The sequence below is a fragment of the Theropithecus gelada genome, chromosome 1 (genome assembly GCF_003255815.1).
Source record: "Theropithecus gelada isolate Dixy chromosome 1, Tgel_1.0, whole genome shotgun sequence".
In the NCBI taxonomy this organism is placed as follows: Eukaryota; Metazoa; Chordata; class Mammalia; order Primates; family Cercopithecidae; genus Theropithecus; species Theropithecus gelada.
This window is the reverse complement of record NC_037668.1, coordinates 86299703-86319231: the sequence shown is the minus strand read 5'-3', so window position 1 is coordinate 86319231 and position 19529 is coordinate 86299703. Positions and strand designations below refer to the sequence as shown.

Genomic DNA, 19529 nt, shown 5'->3' with positions numbered 1-19529 from the left:
CGTTTTTAGAGCTTTCAATTCTGGCTTTATTCAGAAACTGTAAAAAATCTTTTTCAAATTCACTTCATTCAATTTTTAGATATCAGAATCACTTGATGGCTGCATTCATATTAATCTCATTTTATTCTGAATCCTTTACACTTTCAGGAAGCCAGGGGTTTGAACTCATGTAAATCATTCTTATGCATTTATAATTGGACAAAGTAAATGAATAAATCATTAATATTATACATCTCTTGAGCAGAAAATATGAGAGTGTTTAACATTGAAGTGAAATGTCGTTGTTGGCCAGTGTACACAAACATACACTGTTCACCTTACAGAATTTCATTTTGTCTGACATAAAGAGTGTTGAGGAAAAGGCAAATATCATAGCAGCTACTGTAATTGAATTGGCCTGTGAATCATATAAAGCCAGGAAGCCTGACAGTAACATTGTCTAAACCCTTAAAAAAAACATTATGGTGCATGCAATGTGTATCTACTTGAGGCTGAAATGAATGGGCTATTAGAAAAAATTGCTTTTGAGGGGAAAGGGGAAAGGATTGATATTTTTAGAAAAACATGCTAAAAAGTAAGATGATTTTTTTCCCCCTTGAAATGTCTTGCTTTCTGTTTTCAAAGGAAGCTTTTAGTCCAGTCATGAAGACTCTCTGGTATTAGTTTTTTTCCATTTTTTTCTTTTTTTTTAAACTTACTTTTTTTTGTGTGAGTAAGTATTTGATGTTTTACTTGATATGTAATACCTGTCAGAATACTGATGTGTATTAGTAGTTGTTTCGTAAATACTTAGTTGTTACTGGGAATAAGTATAGCCAGTGGTTTTTTTTTTTTTTTTTTAATACGAGTGTTTATTTTTTATTTACTTTAATTTTTTAAATTTTATATATTTATGGAGTCCAGCGTGATGTTTCAATATCTGTATACATTGTATAATGGTTAAATTAAACCAACTAACATATGCATCACCTCACATATTTATTTTTTGTGGCAAGAATGTTTAAAATCTATTCTCTTAGCAATTTTCAAATATACAGTACAGTTTTGTTAACTGTAGTAACAGTGCTGTATAGCAGATCTCCAGAAGCTACTTTTCCTAACTGAAACTGTGCTTTTTAGTATGTATGTATGTATGTATGTATCTATCTATCTATCTATCTATCTATCTACCTACCTACCTATCTACCTACCTACCTACCTACCTACCTACCTACCTACCTACCTATCTGGCTGGCTAGCTAGCTAGCTAGCTAGCTATCTGGAGTCTGGCTTTGTTCCCTAGGCTGGAGTGCAGTGGTGCGATCGTAGCTCACTGCAGCTTTGAACTCCTGGGCTAAAGCAGTTCTCCCACTTCAACTCTCCAGAGTAGCTAGGACTATAGTAATGTGCCACAATGCCTGGCCTTTTTTTTTTTTTTTTTTTTGTAGAGATGTGGCCTTGCTGTGTTGCCCAGGCTGGCAAAGCTTCATACTTTTTGACCAACACCTCCCCATTCCTACTCTCCAATCCCCAGCCTGTGGTAATCATTATTCTACTCACAATTTCTCTGAGTTGGACTTTTTTAGATTCTACATGTAAGTGAGACCATATAGTATTTTTCTTTCTGTACCTGGCTCATTTCACTTAGCATAATGTCCTCCAGATTTATCTATACTGTTGCAAATGATAGGATTTTATCATGTTCATATTTAGGAGTAGTTGATTATCAAATGCTTTTATAGGTTTGTTTGAAAACCTTTCCTAATTATTTTATCATTCCAGAGGATAATTGCCCTATGTCAAGGTGGCCTTAATTTTTAATTTTTTATGTTTATTTACTTTAAAGTATTTACTTCAGTTATTTATACCTATTTACTTTAGAACACTTCAAAAACTAGTCAGACTCCAATTTCCATTGCAGTGTTTGTGAAAGGAAATTAAATGAATTAAACAATAATATTTTTAAAAGGTGAAATCATGAATCATTCAAATATAAAATGAACACATTTCTGAGATTTTATTTAACTCATTAATGAGAGAAACTGTAATATGTTACAACTAGTTCAAAAGAGAATTCAAGAAACATAGATATATAGACAATAAGGAATGCCGAAATGACTTAGAGATTTCCTTTGTAGAGTTTTTGTTCTGTTAATAAGTAGCCATGTAGGCATTATCCTTGTTTTATTTCTTTTCTGTCTTTTAAAGTAGTTACCCAGTATTCTGACTAATTTCTGTTAAATCTATTGCATAGTGAGTCTTTGGATTAGAGTCATTGATACCTAACTCCTTAGGCCTTCTGAAAAGTATATGCTTGCTTTTAGAAATTAAGGGAGAGAGTTGGAAATAGAGGTGGTAATAAAGTGACTAGTTTTATTTTCCAGGAGAAATATTTAAGATTTAAACCTCTTATGAGCCATTTAGAACTAAAACATAGTTATAAAATCAAGAGTGAAGTTATAGGAATGCAAAAATGGTAGAGGAGAATGGAAGACAATGGAAAAGGTTTTTGTTTTTTTTCTTTAACTTTTAGTTTTACTATTACTATCAATGTTTAAAACACATGTCAAGATAGAGAATAATTTGAATAGCTTAATGAGCCCCTATTTTTCACTCACTGATACTGAACAGTATAATCCTTTTGTACACTTACTTCATCTGTCCCATCTCTCTGTTTTTCCCAGAAGTATTTTGAGATAAAGCCCAGATATCAGGGCTTTATAGGGGAGGAAAAATTATTTTCTGTCTATGCTTCATAGTTCTTAGTTGAGATGAACCCCTGTATTGAAAGACAGATTAACAAGAGGTAAATGGAAGTTTATTAACAGGTATACTTCCTGTATACCTGGGAGATACCCACGGAATGAATAATTCTCCAAGAGGTGGCTTTGAGTTCAGGCATAAATACCATCTTCAACTGAAACAAAGACAGAAGGGTGTAGGGAAAGCCAGGTTGTAGAGGAGGTGGTCAGGAAAAGCACAGTGAGCAAGGGTAAGGTTTGTTAGGTAGATTGTACCTTCTTTGTTGATAAGAGTTTCCAGTGATTTAGAGTCATCCTTCTCTTCCTGGTACAGAGAGGGAGACACACTTAGAGATTTCCTGTATAAATACATATTTTTCTGAGAAAAGGGTAACTTCTTCCTGTTTTCAGAACTTCCCCTATGTCTGCTAGTTCCCAAAATAATTAGTAGAAAATAACTCTTACGCTCAAGAGGTATATTTAGGGTGGCATAGTCTGGTCTCCTGGAGTCATATTTTGGAATGATATGTCCTGTGCTCCATCAACTTTAGTATGCATTTCAGAAAGTAGTATCATTTTCTTCCACAATCATAACATTATCATGCCTGAGGAAACTCATAGTGATTTTTTAAAAATTAAATATTCTGTCTACATCAGATTTCTCTATCTCAACGGTTTTACAATTGGCCTGTTTAAATGAGGATACTTCATGATCCACACACTGCATTTGGTCCTTACGTCCCTAAAGTCCTTTTGACTTTAGAACAGTGCCCCCCTCCCTTTTGTTTTGTTTGTTTTAAAACTTGTCATTGAATTGTTGAGTACATATAATCCTACATTGTAGATTCCGGGTTTACTTGATTGCTTCTTCATGGTATTTCTAACTTGTTTCTATGTATACCTGTAAATAGAAGTTAAATTTTGGGAACGGTATTTTATAGGTGATGCAACTATGCTTCAAAGTGCTTTGCATTGGAAGTCTCTTAATACCTGGCTGCCCCACATTTGGTGATGCTGAAGGCCATCAGGGAGTTGGATGGTGATGGCCTGGTTCTTTGTTTGTAAAGGTGGTTTTCTTCCTTGTGGCCAGCAAGTAATTGTGGGGTGATAATTTAGCACCCCTCTGCAAATAATCAGTTTTCAAACAACCTGAGAAGTGTGCCTTCAGGAGAAATCTATGTAGAATCTATTTAGAACTCAGACCAGACAAATTACGAATAAAAGATGTTGCAGACACTTTTCTCTTATTTAAGAATAGATTTAAGAGGTAGGTAAGAGAGACTTTTAAAAAATCAGAACGGTAAGTGTACAGGAGTTGGAAAAACAGAGTTGAAAGGAAAAATGAGGGTAATCTTAGTTAAAAGAGTATTGAATATCTAAGTGTCTTTAATAACTCTACAAGGACCCTCATGTAAACTAAATTCAGCAATAGCAACACAAAACAAAGCCTCTGAAATATTCATTGTTCCCCAGTGAGATAAGTTTTAAAGAGCAGAAATATGAAAAACAAAACCAAATCTCAGGTCAAACTTAAAAATGTTACTTTATGGGAGAGGATGGGCAAGGTGGCAAGAACATAGAAGCAATGCCACTTGAAGCTGGCATGATAAGATTGATTTAGCTGCACTGAAAGTGACAGAAGCTGAAAGAACATCTTTACAAATGTAAGATAAATCCATTTCAGAAAATTGTTAAACTTGTGAATTCAGCAGAGAAGCTGTAAAACTTTCGGTGGAGGCTGTAAAGAGCAGAATTGATACCCCAGAGCACAGACTCATTGATGCGGAAGATAGAGGAACATAGCACAACCAAATTAAAAAGCCCAAAGCAAAAAAAAAAAATGTCTAAGAAAATGAAAGAATATTGAAAAGGCACCAGGAAATCCAAGCTGCATATAACAATGGGAAAGATACATTCGTTCATTTGTACATGTCTTCATTTCTTTGATTGTGGTTTCTATATCACATTTTTTAATTTAGGTAACATTTCTTAAGATGGATTTTTAGGAGATTCCCAGAGTATCATCCATGAGAAGGCCTGAAATGACAATGCTTAGATATTTAAACTTATGAAGTGTTTAATCTTCATTGCAAAGACAGGCTCTTACAAGCTACCTAGGTAAAAAGACAAAACTTAAAGACATACAAGAGTAAGAATGACTTTGGACCTTGCTTTTCGTAAGTATAAGGAAGATGTTTCTTTCCCTCTAAGTTCTTACACTTCTTGCTCTTGGAGGAAGTGTAAGAGTTTAGGAGAAAAGAAGCAAAACAAACAAAAAACAGTGGAACTAATACACTTTGGTATGATATCTAGAAAAACTAACTTTTTTTTTTATGATGGAAGATCCTTAGTAAATGAAACACATACAATATGTCAGTGAAGTGCTTGGTTGCAACAGTGCTGTTTCCAGAATCTACTAACCATCAGGATTTAGATAAAATATACAGTTTTGTTTTTTGTTTGTTTATAATTGTAACTAGCTTGCACCCTGCCATTCTTAGAAAACCACGGATCAAGTAAGGAACCACCAAATGATTCAGCTGAATAGTATGAAAAATAAATTTTAAGTGGCATAAGAATTTTAAATCCTAAAAAAAAGAATGTATTTTCAAATACACATCTTTCATGAAAATAGTGATTATAAAACTTGGACAGAAATATCTGTACATGATATAAAAATGTTATGTTCTCACTCATAAGTGGGAGCTAAGCTATGAGGATGCAAAGGCGTAAGAATTATACAGTGGACTTTGGGGACTCAGGGGAAACAGTGAGAAGGAGGTGAGGGATAAAAGACTACACACTGGGGCTGGGCAGGTGGCTCATGCCTGTAATCCCAGCACTTTGGGAGGCCGAGGCAGGAGATCACCTGAGGTCTGGAGTTCAAGACCAGCCTGACCAACATGGAGAAACCCTGTCTCTACTAAAAATACAAAAATTAGCCAGGCGTGGTGGCGCATGACTGTAATCTCAGCTACTCGGGAGGCTGACGCGGGAGAATTGCTTGAACCCGGGAGGCAGAGGTTGCAGTGAGCTGATGTCGTGCCATTGCACTCTAGCGTGGGCTACAAGAGCGAAACTCCGTCTCAAAAGAAAAAGACTACACATTGGGTACAGTGTACACTGCTTGAGTGATGAGTGCACCAGAATCTCAAAAATCACTATTTAAGAACTTACTCATGTAACCAAACACTACCTGTTCCCCGAAAACCTATTGAAATAATAAATAAGTAAATAAATAAATAAAAAGTTATGGTTCCAATCATCAGAACATAGTATAGTAAAATTAATATAACAAAAATTAAAAGATGGATAACCGCATGAAAATTAAAATTCTGCACATGTAAAGCAAGAGAGAAATCTATAGACAATAAGAGGATGCCTTAAAACCAATGAACTTTATAATGATGTAGTTATATTTTCATGAGTGTTTAATAAATCTGTATTTAAAGAAAATTTTATCAGTTTAAATGTCTATATTAGAAAAAGAGAAAAGAAATATAGAACTATAAGTGTCTCAAATAGGGTAAATATAATTAATAAAATTAAGCAGAAATAAGCAAAATGACAGTTCTTTGGGAAATTTAGTCAAAGTCATAATCATTAGATTAGTTAGACAAAGAGTAAAATGTAAATAGGATCAGGAGAAGAGGTATGGTAACATGCAAGAAAACCAAAATATTTGAGAGAATGTTATTTTTAGTTAGATGACGTTAATTATTAGCTCGGGTCAAAATCAGAAGTAATTGAAGTGTATGTGTGTTGAGGGGGGAGGGGAATTGCCAGAGTGGTTGCAGCTAGGAGTAGAAATTATAGCTAGAATGAAGCTTCTCAAATTAATTTTAGAAAGAAGTAAGGTATAAATAAATCAAATTTTAAAAACTATATTAGAGCCCATAGAGTCATAATAAATTAGCAAAGAAAAGGACGCCTAGCCCTGATAGGATTTAATTTGGAGAATTTTTTCAAAAATTCAAAGAACAATTGCCTAGTTACTAATTAGTTTTACCTTCAAAGTATAGAAAGGTATGTTATTAAGTTTCTGATTAATTTTATGAGCATAAATGATTTTGTTTTGACAATTTGATAAAAACAATAACTTTAAAAGAATTTATGGGCTGGGGTCATTAATTGACAATATGATATTACATTATAGTAATTATTTACTGTGAGCAAGTTAATTATACTCAGATGCATGAGCAGCATCATTAAAGAAAAGCTATTAAAACAGAAGAGGAAATTTAAGACTCATCTTCAATTCCTCTTTCCTTCACTTCCCTATCCTATTCATGAAAAAATCTTCTTGACTGCCTCAACAAGTACATTAAGAATCCATGCCCTTCTCAACTTCACCACTGCTCCTTTCCCAGTAAAAGTCACCATCATCTCCTCCCATGTTACCCAGTCATTTCCTGTTGCCACTTTTCACCTCATGATGTCACGTTTCACCTCAACTCCTGACAACCTATTTTCAGTATGTAGCCAGAGTGATCACTGTAATGTCCTTTCCTTGGTTAAAACCCTCTAGTGACCTCTCATCTTATTCCATAACTTAGAATAAAAATCCAGACTCTTCCTAGGTCTTCCAGTCATGTAATTTGGCCACTGCCTACCTCACCAACTTCACCACATGCCCCTTTCCTTAGGCTTTCCTTGGTCTGGGAAACATACAAGACCAATGTATGTTGCCTGTCAAGCTAGTGTCCTCCTTACAGCTCCTCTACTTGCTGATTTCTCTGAAACATTCTTCCCTCAGTTCTTTAGGCAAATGTCACTGTCCTGGGGAGGCTTTCTCTGATCTCACAATCTCAAATTGCCTCCCTTCCATGTACTCATTGTCCGTCCAACACACCTCACTCTTTAGTTTCTTCATGTACTTAACTAAAATTACCTTATTTGTTTATTGTCTTTTACCCTAGAGTGTAAGGCCTTTGTACACTGCTGTATTCATAGTACCTATGACAAGTTGAGATGCTTAGTGATTTTTTTTTTTTTTTTTTTGAGACGGAGTCTTGCTCTGTCGCCCAGGCTGGAGTGCAGTGGCGCGATCTCCACTCACTGCAAGCTCCACCTCCCGGGTTCATGCCATTCTCCCCCCTCAGCCTCCCAAGTAGCTGGGACTACAGGCGCCCACCACCGCACTCAGCTAATTTTTTGTATTTTTAGTAGAGACAGGGTTTCACTGTGTTAGCCAGGATGGTCTCGATCTCCTGACCTCGTGATCCACCCGCCTTGGCCTCCCAAAGTGCTGGGATTACAGGCGTGAGCCGCCGCACCCGGCCGTGAATATTTGTTAAATTATTGCATGATGTGTGATAATAGGCAAGATAAGCAATATAATAGTGGGTGAAAATAGAAAAATTGGCAGTAGAATTGAACAGTACTTCCACTCCCTTATAGAAATTTAGCATGTAGGAAATTAATAGTTGCGAGAGAAAGATGGTCACAGGAAATAGTAACATAAAGATAACAGTGGTCTTAGGGGTCTTGGGTTTTAATTCTGACTCAGCCATCTAACTTGAAGAAAGTTAACCTAATCCAACCTTTAGTTTTCTTCATATGTGAAATCAGGAAAGCGATATCTCCTGGATGTTGGATGTACATACTTGTGCATTTCTGTAGGTAAGGTCCTGCTGCCTTCTCTCCCTTGTCCTCCTTTCTTTGGCATAGACACTTTAATGATAAGTGTTTTATGCCAGGCCCAAGATTTCAAAAGCGGTTCAAATTCCAATGTCAATTTAGATGTGTAAAATACCTCACACAGTGAAAGGTACATAGAAAGTGAACAGTAGATGTTAGTTTCTTTCACTTGTGGTCTTTAGGCTGGCTAATTCTATATTTAACTTCAAATCTTCCTCAGGATTCTCAGAACCATACTTTCTTGCTATTAGAATACATTCCTGCTTTTTCTTAAACCATAAACTCCTAAGAGTATTTTCTCTATGACATTTATCATAATGATTTATTCATAGCTGGTGTTCTATAAATGTTTGTTTAAAATTTAGCATGCATTTGTTAAGTGCCTATTATGTGCAGTGCATGGAGTTAAACACAGAAAACAAAGTAAAGGAAGTGGAAAGACATAGTCTAGCTATATGGTAGGAAAATTTTGCTCACTTTTGAAGAGATGAAGGTATATTTAATAAGATATAATTTATAAAAATAAAAAGACATTGGCACCCTGAAATGTATAAAATGAATGTGGAAAGGAAAGGAAAAAAGAAAAAATAAGTTACCAAGACATCCAATAAAATCTTACTATGCAAAATAGATGAAGATTTGATAGAAATATGTATGGTCATAACACGATTCTGCTTGATAGATAGTTGGAGAGGAGAAGCAGTTCACACATGAAGGAGTGGTGATAGAAAACCTGTATGAAGAATATATAGTATTTCTAGCAATTAAAGAAACCTAGCTCAGACATCTCCAAAGTACGTTTATTCAGTAAAAAATTCACTCAAGAAACATCATGTGGTGCAAAAAAGCATGAGCACAAAAAGCATGTAGGGCAAAAGCAATAAAAACAAATCAGGTTCTAAACCCAGCTTTTTTACTTCCAGGCCAACTTTTTTTTTTTTTTTTTTTTAATAATAGACTCTTTTATTTTTAGACTCTAAGGCCTCAACTTTTAGGTTGAGTAGAAGGTATAGAGATTTCCCTTATGTATCTGCCCCCGCATACTCACAGCCTCCCATACCATCAAAATCCCATGCCAGATTGATAATATTAGTTACAATTGATAAACCTATGTTGACCCATCATTATCACCCAAAGTCCATTAGGATTCACTCTTGGTGCTGTACATTCAGTGCATTTTGATAAATGTATAATGACATGTATCCACCATTATAGCATCATGCAGAGTAGTTTCACTCTCATAAAAATACACTCTGTGCCTACTCATTCCTCCCTCCCCCTAGCCCCTGGCAACCACTAATCTTTTTACTGTCTCCATAGTTGTGCCTTTTCCAGAATATCATATAGTTGGAATTATGTAGCCTTTTCAGATTAGCTTTTTCTCTCTCAGCAATATGCATTTAAGGTTCCTCATATCTTTTCATGGCTTGATAGCTCATTTCTTCTTAGATCTGAATAATATTCTTTTGTCTGGATATCCCACAGTTTATCTATTCACCTGTCGAAGGACATCTTGGTTATTTCGAAGTTTTAGCAAATAAAGCTCTTAAAAACATTGATCAAGCCAGCTTTTTGTTCCTTGCCTAGCATTTAACTTCTCTGAGACTCAGTTTCCTCATCTGTAAAATTGAACTGATATTTTCTAAAGATTCTGAGGTTTGAAATTCTATCATTATCTACATAAAAGTCATGAAATCTTATGTGAATAACTGTGAACAACTCAAGTATGCCTGTATTGCTGGTGACATTAAAGGTTGATAAAGCCTTTCTGGTAGAACACAGTTTGGTCCTATATAACATAAATTATAATCTACCTGCACTTACTCTTTGATCAGATCATTCTGTTTTGGGTGTTAGACTTCACATAACTCCAAATGGAGGTGAGAAAATAAGATTTTTTTAAACAAAGATTTTTATAGCAGGGTAATTTATAAAAGCCAAATAGACACAACTATGGGGACAATTCTAATGCCCAGTAATGGCGAAATACAAAGTAAAGTATATCAGGGCAGGGACCATGACTATTCTGACCAATGTGTACCTAGCACTTTACTCACTGTGGTGTTCTAAATATTTGTTGTATTAAAAAGACTGAATAAGAGAATTTAAGAAAAATAGAAGAGTTTTTACTGAATACACAGAGATCATAGGGGATGGCATCCTATTCCTCTCTTTGTTGCTTTGCATCTCTCATTGCCACACTCAGCTGTGCCAGCTGTTACCTGCTGGAGTCTGTACTCTCCCCCTTTACTGATCCCAGTGCAGTGCTTAGACGTAGGCACTACACTGATATAGCAGCCATGACAGGTAAACTTCTCACTTGGGAAAGAAAATTAGCATGGTTGTAAAGGAGCTAATGCAAGAGTGACCGTACGTCCCAGTTTTGCGGAGACAGTCTTGGCTCATGCCTGATGTCTCAGTGCAAATCTCACTAGCATTCTCCTTTCATTCTCAAAGGTATCCCAGTTTGGACAGTAGGTCACCATTTAGCTGAGGGTCTGATTTTCTGTTTACTTAAGTGCTGTATGTGCTATAGTTGGGAAACATTTTCTTTTTATGTCAATTCAGTTTACTTAAACATTTCCTTAACACTCAGTAGATATAAGGAACATCTTAAATCTGCTGTGAAATACAAAGAAAAATAAGACAAGGCCACTGCCACTGAAGAATTTCATATTAAGTAATGCTTTTTCAAACTCTCTAGCTTACCTTAATGGTAACTCATAGCCTCATGGGAGCTAGAAGTGCTCCTAGACCCAAGCTTCTGCCCTGACCCCATTCACTTAGAGGACGTCTATCTGGCTCATCTCTGACTACAAGTCCCCCTCTCCTGTGGTACTCAATGAAATGTTTGCATACAAGAACCTGTGCCCCTACCACACCCAACTCAGGGTATCTGGGATAATGGAATTCCTTGCTCAAACATGTTTGAGCTTGCTTTCAGGGCCCATGTGGACCTCTTCCTTGGACACATGCACACAAGGCCCTTTACAGTGCCAGATAAGCTAGGACTGGGAGAGGGGCAGGCTAGTGTCAACAGCTACACAGTAAGCTCCCTGCAGTCTTACGTGTTCTGAAATTCAAGAATTCTAATTTTGTACCTGGACTTCCAGGTAATTTTGAATGTGTATTTCTCAAAGTAGAAGAATAGAACAGATTTTATGTAGTAATGTATTAGCTTGACTTACTGCTTTTAGGTGTTTAGAGACATGGTATCTGGGCCTTCATTTTCATTCTTGCCATGGACCCCACAAATATTAGAGGCAGGCTGTTTAGAGTAAAACTTAAAATCCTTAGCATGACCTTAGCGTGAGGTCCTACATAATCTGCTCCTGCCCTCCACCCTGCTCCACTTAGCTGTACCTGCTTCTTCACTGTTCCAAAACACCCCAGGCACACTCCCATCTCCATTGCACTTGCAGCTCCCTCTTGGAATGGTTTTTCCCTAGGTTGCCACATGGTCTCTTTCCTCGTGACCTTCAGGTCTGTCCCCCTCTTGACCCCCCAAATCATTATCTTATCAGTGAGGCCTTGCCTGGATAGTCTTTCTAAGATTTTACCTGTCCCCCAAACATTGTCTCCTTTACTGCCTTATTAACTTCCCTTAAGACACATCAGTATCAGAAAGCCAGAAGTAGTAAAAAACTAAATTAGCTTTTTCTCCTAAATGTCTTTCTTTTAAAACTCCTTAAATACTGAGGCCATTTTTCCTTAAAAATTATTTTAGTTCTTATATCTTAAAATTATCCATATACCCACTTTGAAGAGTTAAATAGTTCTAAGGCTAGTTACTTAAATCAGCAGCCAGTCCTCCGACCCTGCCATTCGTTTCAGGGATAACTATTTCCAGTTCTATTGGATGATTTGTTTAGTATTTCCCATTGTGTCTAAATAACATGCTTATGTTGCTACGTTCTAACTTCAATTTTGGGCCTTACTTATTTTCCACTGTACAGGATGAGACGTAAGCCCTCTTTTTCCAGTGTCACACCCTGTGCATGCACACACCCATGCGGCTCTCCCCTTCTCAGTATGATGAAATCGTACTTTTTGGTTTCATCAAGATTTGGTATTTTCAACTGTAAGCACTAGTCCTAGCTGAGCCCCATAGTACACCGTGATTACTTTTCCTTCCTTTGCAATGTTTTATTCTCATGCTGCTACTAAAACATACCTGAGACTGGGGAATTTATAAAGGAAAGAGGTTTAATTGATTCACAGTTCCACATGGCCGGGGGTTGGCGGGGGTGCTCACAATCACGGTGGAAGGCAAATGAGGAGAAGAGTCATGTCTTATATGGCAGCAGGCAAGAAGGCATGTGCAGGAGAACTGCCCTTTATAAAACCATCAGATCTTGTGAGACTTAATCACTATCATGAAAACAGCATGGGAAAGACCTGCCCCCATGATTCAGTTATCTCCCATGACGTGGGAATTATGGGAACTGCAATTCAAGATGAGATTTGGGTGGAGACGTATCCAAACTGTATCACTAGGTTTTTATCATCAATTTTACCCAAGACTATATCAGTTATATATATCTTTTTTCAGTATATTCAGTCATCTATATTCTGCAGTTTTCTTTTTCTTGAAAAAAACCTCTCATAGAGTCTTTTAAAATCTGAATGATTGTTCTCAGGTCAGCTAGAGTTTAACTGAAACCACAGAGATATCTCTAAGATTTGTTTACCCTCAAAACAGCATTTGGGCAGTGGTTACAGATTATTAATACTATTGTTGTTGTTGTTTTTAAAATAATACTATTTGACCAAATCATGAAAACAACTGTTCACTGTGGATTTATCAGTGGTTCCCTTTTATGTGTCATAATCAAGATGCCTTTTATTAAAAAAATACACAATGCATTCTTTATTTGTTTTACATGGAACATATTATGGATTACTGAAACAATCTGAATATATTGATGTATATATAGTTTTTTTTATCTTATTATGTCTTTATAGGCTCTCAAAATTAGAGAGATGTGTAATTGCCCACCACTGTCTAAACCAGACCCTCGATTACTATTCAAACTCAGCATGGAGCATTTTCTTGAAGAATCAGAGAAAGAAGACCTAAATATCACAAAGAAACAGAAAATGGATACTCGTCCCGTTCAAAAACAGGAGCAAATACCATTAACATACGTAGTTGAGAAAAGAACTGGCAGTTGAATTAAAATTTATGAGGCACAAGATATATGAAGAACGTTGCAATCCTTATCATTTTATGTTACTTTTTAAAAAATGATGTTTGAAGTGAAGAAAAAAAAAGGATATTCAGGGTCAAATCATGTATATTACAGATATTATCTAAATTCTTCTAGAATTTATTTTTCATGAAATATTGATATATTTTAATCTATGTTAAAATATCTTGAATGAGGAAAATGTCACAGAATAAATTTATATTATACATTTTACTCTGTCTTCTACTTGCTTTTGATTTAGAAGGCAGACCCCTAGTGGATGAGAAATGAGCACATACAGTAGTTTTTATTGTAGAGAAGGTTTCAACTGAGCCTAAACTGGATTTTTAAGTCTGGGTGGTTTTGATGAAGTAGGAAACAGTCTGAAGCTATCTTTTTGCAGGAAATAGTTTGCACTGGGGTGGGATTATGTGGAAAAGGGGGCCTCAGGATAGAGAATGTCCTTGTCTTCACCTGTGGATGACTGGAGAAAATGCTACTGGCAGAAGCCATTTTCTTTTTTTTTTTTTTTTTTTTTTTTTTTTAATACTTTAAGTTCTAGGGTACATGTGCATAACGTGCAGGTTTGTTACATATGTATACTTGTGCCATGTTGGCGTGCTGCACCCATCAACTCGTCAGCACCCATCAACTCGTCATTTACATCAGGTATAACTTCCAATGCAATCCCTTCCCCCTCCTCCCTCCCCCCTCCCCATGATAGGCCCCGGTGTGTGATGTTCCCCTTCTCGAGTCCAAGTGATCTCATTGTTCAGTTCCCACCTATGAGTGAGAACATGCGGTGTTTGGTTTTCTGTTCTTGTGATAGTTTGCTAAGAATGATGGTTTCCAGCTGCATCCATGTCCCTACAAAGGACACAAACTCATCCTTTTTTATGGCTGCATAGTATTCCATGGTGTATATGTGCCACATTTTCATAGGGAGGCAAAAGAAGTACAGTTAGCCGTTCAGATGACAAAGCAAGAAACAGAACTGGGAAGAGGGCATTTCCACAGAGACACAGCATGTTCCTGGTACACTGAAGTCTTAACAAGGTTGTGTCATTTGATTGCTCCATGAGATTACCATTTGGGAATCTCTGGGGTTCCCAGAGAAGAAAAAGAGGCAAAGGCAAGGCACTGTCCCATCAAAAGAGGCTGAGGCAAGGCGCTGTCCCCAAGTTGACCTTCCTGAGCAGCGGATATCAACAAGGGGACTGGAGGAAAACGACAAGAGAAGCAGCACAAGATACACCCCCAGTGGCGCCCAGAACTTGCTGCATTATATAAATGTGGAAATACGAGTTATTTAATATTTGTATTCCCAAACTAGTGAAGTCTAGTTATGCTTAGGTTATATTTCTAAGAAGGACATTTTTCTTGAAATACATTATATTAAATAAATATTTTCTTAGAGAATTAAAGAGGAAAGGGTCTACTTTGTATTGTGTACCTACTATGAACGGGGCCCTGTATTTATCTTTATTCCATAACCCTACTAGTTTTTATTATTCTTGCTTTACAATGACAAATAGGCTTGGAGAAGTTACATAATATACCCAATGTCTCTCACCTAGATAGAACAAAGCTGAATCTGTCTGACTACAAATCTGTCCATTTTTTCACAACTCTCAGATATCTAAGACTAAGCTATCAAGACAAGGAACAAGCTATTCTCAGTTGTTCATTAGCTTCCCCACATATGGCTTCAATATAAGTAAAAATCTCATAATTATGAAATCAGGGACCACTTGTGTTTTCTGCAGGTTGATTTTATAGGTTCTCCTCTCAGACCCTTCTATCAAAATTGACATGAAAAGCTGAAGATGAGGCAGTGTAGGAGAGTAGAACCTCTCCCCCTGCCTGTGAAAGCCTGTGAAATCTCATTTGGGATGTGTCCTGACACTATTAAATCTTCTTAGACAAAATATCTAGATGTTAAGAAGACAAGTTCAGAGGCTGTTTATGTTTCTCAGGGCTTATTATACATTACTTGTAAGGAATTTCCTGATCTGCACATAAGACAACATTGGTCATAAAGAGGTTTACATTAACTATTCTCCATATAATCATTTTTTACACGCCTTGTGATTGGAGTATTGTAAAAGGCACTCCATAACACATAAAGACACTTGGAGAATGTCACCTAAAGGTAAACAGTAAAACACAGCATTAGATTTTCCTGCAGATTTCCTAAGAAAACAATGTAGCAAAGACCTATTCTTCTTCCATCCCATTGTCACTTCTAATAGTGTTGTTCAGACTTGCTAGAAACATATATAAGTTGACACCATGTCAGAAAGAGCAGAGATAATATCTTTATAGTATATGAAAAAGACTTTTTTTCCATATACCAGTGGAATCAAATGTAAAAGGAATGTTACAGTTCAGTTCAATGTTTTAGAAGAAATTAAATAGCAGTTGAAATACAAGATGTGTGTGTATGTGTGTGTGTGTGTGTGTGTATATATATATATTTAATTTTATATGGAAATAACCTCTATGTTCTACACTTAGTTGCAGAACTACTTTGTTCATGTCAATACTTTTCATGTGCCTATAGGATTTAGATGATAGGCTGGTTAACTTAGTTGTTAGGAGCATGATGCTAATAAATCCAAGACACAAACTCAACGTGATCTTCTCTATAATTCAGATAGTGTGAGACTATCCTCTAAAACTGAAGGACAGCATATATATTTACTGCTATATACTTATAATGCTTTGCACATTATAGGCATTCAACTAACATTTTATTGACACTGTACAATAATCATCTGTTCAAAGGATTGAAAAAAAGGAGAAACAATCATACTCTGTAAAATCTCTGCTTCTGTAATTATGGAACCCTGGACAAGTCACATAATGTAACTCTCCAACCTTCATTTCTTAATTGTAAAATGGGGACCAAAAAAGTCCTCCTAGCTTGACCAATGACCAAGTGAAATGATATACTTAAAGCATTTAACACAAAGTTTAGAGCTGCAAATGTAATAAAAATTGTTACCATATACTGAATGCATACTTTGTACTGTTAGTCCATTTTCACACTGCTATAAAGACACACCCGAGACTGGGTAATTTATAAAGAAAAGGGATTTAATTGACTCACAGTTCCACATGGCTGGGGAGGCCTCAGGAATCTCACAATCATGGCGGAAGGGGAAGAGGCATGTCTCACATGGTGGCAGGCAAGAAAGAGCGAGCAAGAGCAGGGAAAACTCCCCCTTAAAACCATCAGATATGGTGAGAACTCACTGATTATCAGGAGAACCGCATGGAGGAAACTGCCCCCATGATTCAATCACTTACCTTCCTTGACACATGGGGATTACAATTTGAAATGACATTTGGGTGGGGACACAGAGTCAAACCATATCAACTATGCATGGTGCTAAGCATTTTTCAAGCACTGTCGAACCCCACAGTGACCCTATTTATTGTAGGCATTCTATTCTACTATGCCCTGTTATCATGAAACTGAAGTTTAGAGGGTAAGGGAAGTTGCTCAAGGTTACATGGTGTATTTCTTAAGGTTTTTTACTTGCAAGAACAGAGAAACCAACAGAAACCCAACCAAGAAAATTTGTTGCCTCAACCTAACAGAAAAGCCCAGAAGTATGCTGCTTCAGGCACAGTTTAATCCAGGGGCTCATGATAATTGTCAGAGCAAGGGCTCTTTTCTTTGCAATCTTTCTCAGCTGTTCCCTGGTGATATCAAGATGGCTGCCAGCAGCTCCCAGGGTTGCATGCTTTCACATCCAGCTGGATGTGTGACTGACTCACACCCCAACTATTGAAGCAAAGCCTTTAACACTCTAACCACCCCTGAAGCAATCGCCTGGCAGGGGATGGCATTATCTCGATTGGCTTGGACTTATCAGGATCCACCATTGGAGCTGAGAATGGGTACGAGTCAACACCACTCAAAGAGAATGACTACTGCATGGTGGGAGATATGCAACCACAGGGCTTACGAAGTAAGTGCCAGAACTAGAATTAAAACCTAATGTTTATCCTTTCAGTAGGCAAAGAAACAAGATAGATCCCTTGAGAATTTTATCTGAAATGACATTTAATCTGATAAAAAAAGTAGCTTAAATTTTATATTGATATGATAGCAGATTTTCATTAGCATATTTGCTTTACTATTTACAAGGTTTTTTTGTTTGTTTTGTCTTGTTTTGTGCTGAATTATATCCTCAAAACCAGCCTATGAAATTGAAAGGACAAATGGCATTATTTACTCATAGGGGAGAAAACTAAAGCTTGGAGGAATTAGGCAAGTGATCCAAGTATGCATTCAAGTAAATGGCTGAAATGGGATTGGAACTAAGGAATTCACTGATTTGTAATCCAGTGTTCTTTCTGCAATACTGCATTCTTTGGAAAGGGAGCTGTTACCTCCACTTACCTGGAAACTGAAGCTCAAAAATATTAGTCAATGTGTGTCCAGCACTACTCACCTCTCAATGGCAGAACTGGTTCAAACCCTCTCATCTTCTGACTCCAAAGTCCGTCCTCTTCCTCCATGTACTGCCACTTCCTTGAACAAATCTCATAGGAAGTGAGGATGAAAAATGTGCACTTCCCTCCACCCTTCACTTGTGAATAGCAGGGTGAATACCTCTTTTCCCTTATTTAAAAGCACCCATTTTAATAGTCTATGACAGATGGTAAAAATATCCATTTTAAGCATAGGTATACATGTGAAGGATGAAATTCCTGTTAATCACCTCGTAACATGGCATGTTTTGTTTTAGTTTGCGTGTGTGTGTGTGTGTGTGTGTGTGTGTGTGTGTGTGTGTGTGTTTGATTAACCTAACTCAACCAGGCACAGTGGCTCACGTCTGTTATCCCAACACTTTGGGAGGCCGATCACTTGAGGTCAGGAGTTTGAGACCAGCCTGGCCAACATGGTGAAACCTTGTCTCTATTAAAAATACAAAAATTAGCCAGGTGTGGTTATGATGGCAGGTGCCTGTAATCCCAGTTACTCGGGAGACTGAGACAGGAGAATCACTTGAGCCCAGGAGAGGCAGAGGTTACAGTGAGCCGAGATCATGCCACTATACTCTAGCCTGAGCGACAGAGCAAGACTCAGTCTCAATACTACTACTACTAATAATAATTAACCTAACTCTATTAATCCATTACGGCTCCTGTCTGGAGATTGTTCCTGATTTCCTTCAATTTCTACATTCTAATGTTTAAATCCGGCGAAATAAGGCCAGTCTTTTCCTGGAATCACCAATCCATTCGCCAGATGATGGACTGGGAAAATGGGAATTAGTATTTGTTGAGCCCTACTGAGGCAAGATTCTACAACTTTTCCCTCCTTTTAATCTTCACAGCAACCCTGTGAGGCATGTTTTATTCTCCTAATTTACAGATAAGAGAATGGGGGTTCACAGGACTGTGTAACTTTACCGAGGTCACACAGTAGTCCAGGACTTTAGCTAGGTCTGTGAGACTCAAAGGCTTTCACTGTCTTTAATACGCCTCCCTTCACACACAAGAAATGAGAGCAATTGGCAGGGCAATGTGGGAAACATTTATTTAGGATCTTCGCTTTGTTCGCATGCCTAGAGCATTTATCCTGCTCCATAGTCCCTGAAACTTTCCATGATCTCATCTCTCAACACCAGCTCCCTTTGCAATGAGCCAATCAACTAACTAAAAGGTATTCATGAAACAGGCCCAGCAGCCTCAGGAACATACAGTTGACCCTTGGCGACACAGAGGTTAGGACACTTTTTGGACCCTAATAGCTACCTAAAGTGACATGGGCCACCAGCTTTGACTTGAGCTCATCACAATGAACCAACTCCTTCTCCCAGGGGGAACTATTAGGTTGGTGCGAAAGTAATTGCTTTTTTTTTTTTTTTTGTCATTACCTTTAAATGGCACTTTTTAAAAGGCAATTACTTTTGCATAAACCTATAGTTTAGGAAACCACTGAGGATTCAAGGTCAGAAGA

At 37.1% G+C, this 19529-nt stretch overlaps 1 protein-coding gene across 1 annotated transcript in view; it reads left to right on the top strand.

The window, feature by feature from the left end:
* The window catches only part of OMA1 (OMA1 zinc metallopeptidase), a 67311-nt gene extending 53528 nt beyond the window's left edge, over positions 1 to 13783 (top strand). The window contains exon 9 of the mRNA XM_025368424.1: positions 13326 to 13783. Within this exon, the coding sequence (XP_025224209.1) occupies positions 13326 to 13535 (210 nt within the window). The 3' untranslated portion in view covers positions 13536 to 13783. The remainder of the gene's footprint in view (positions 1 to 13325) is intronic.
* Positions 13784 to 19529: the final 5746 nt, after the last annotated feature.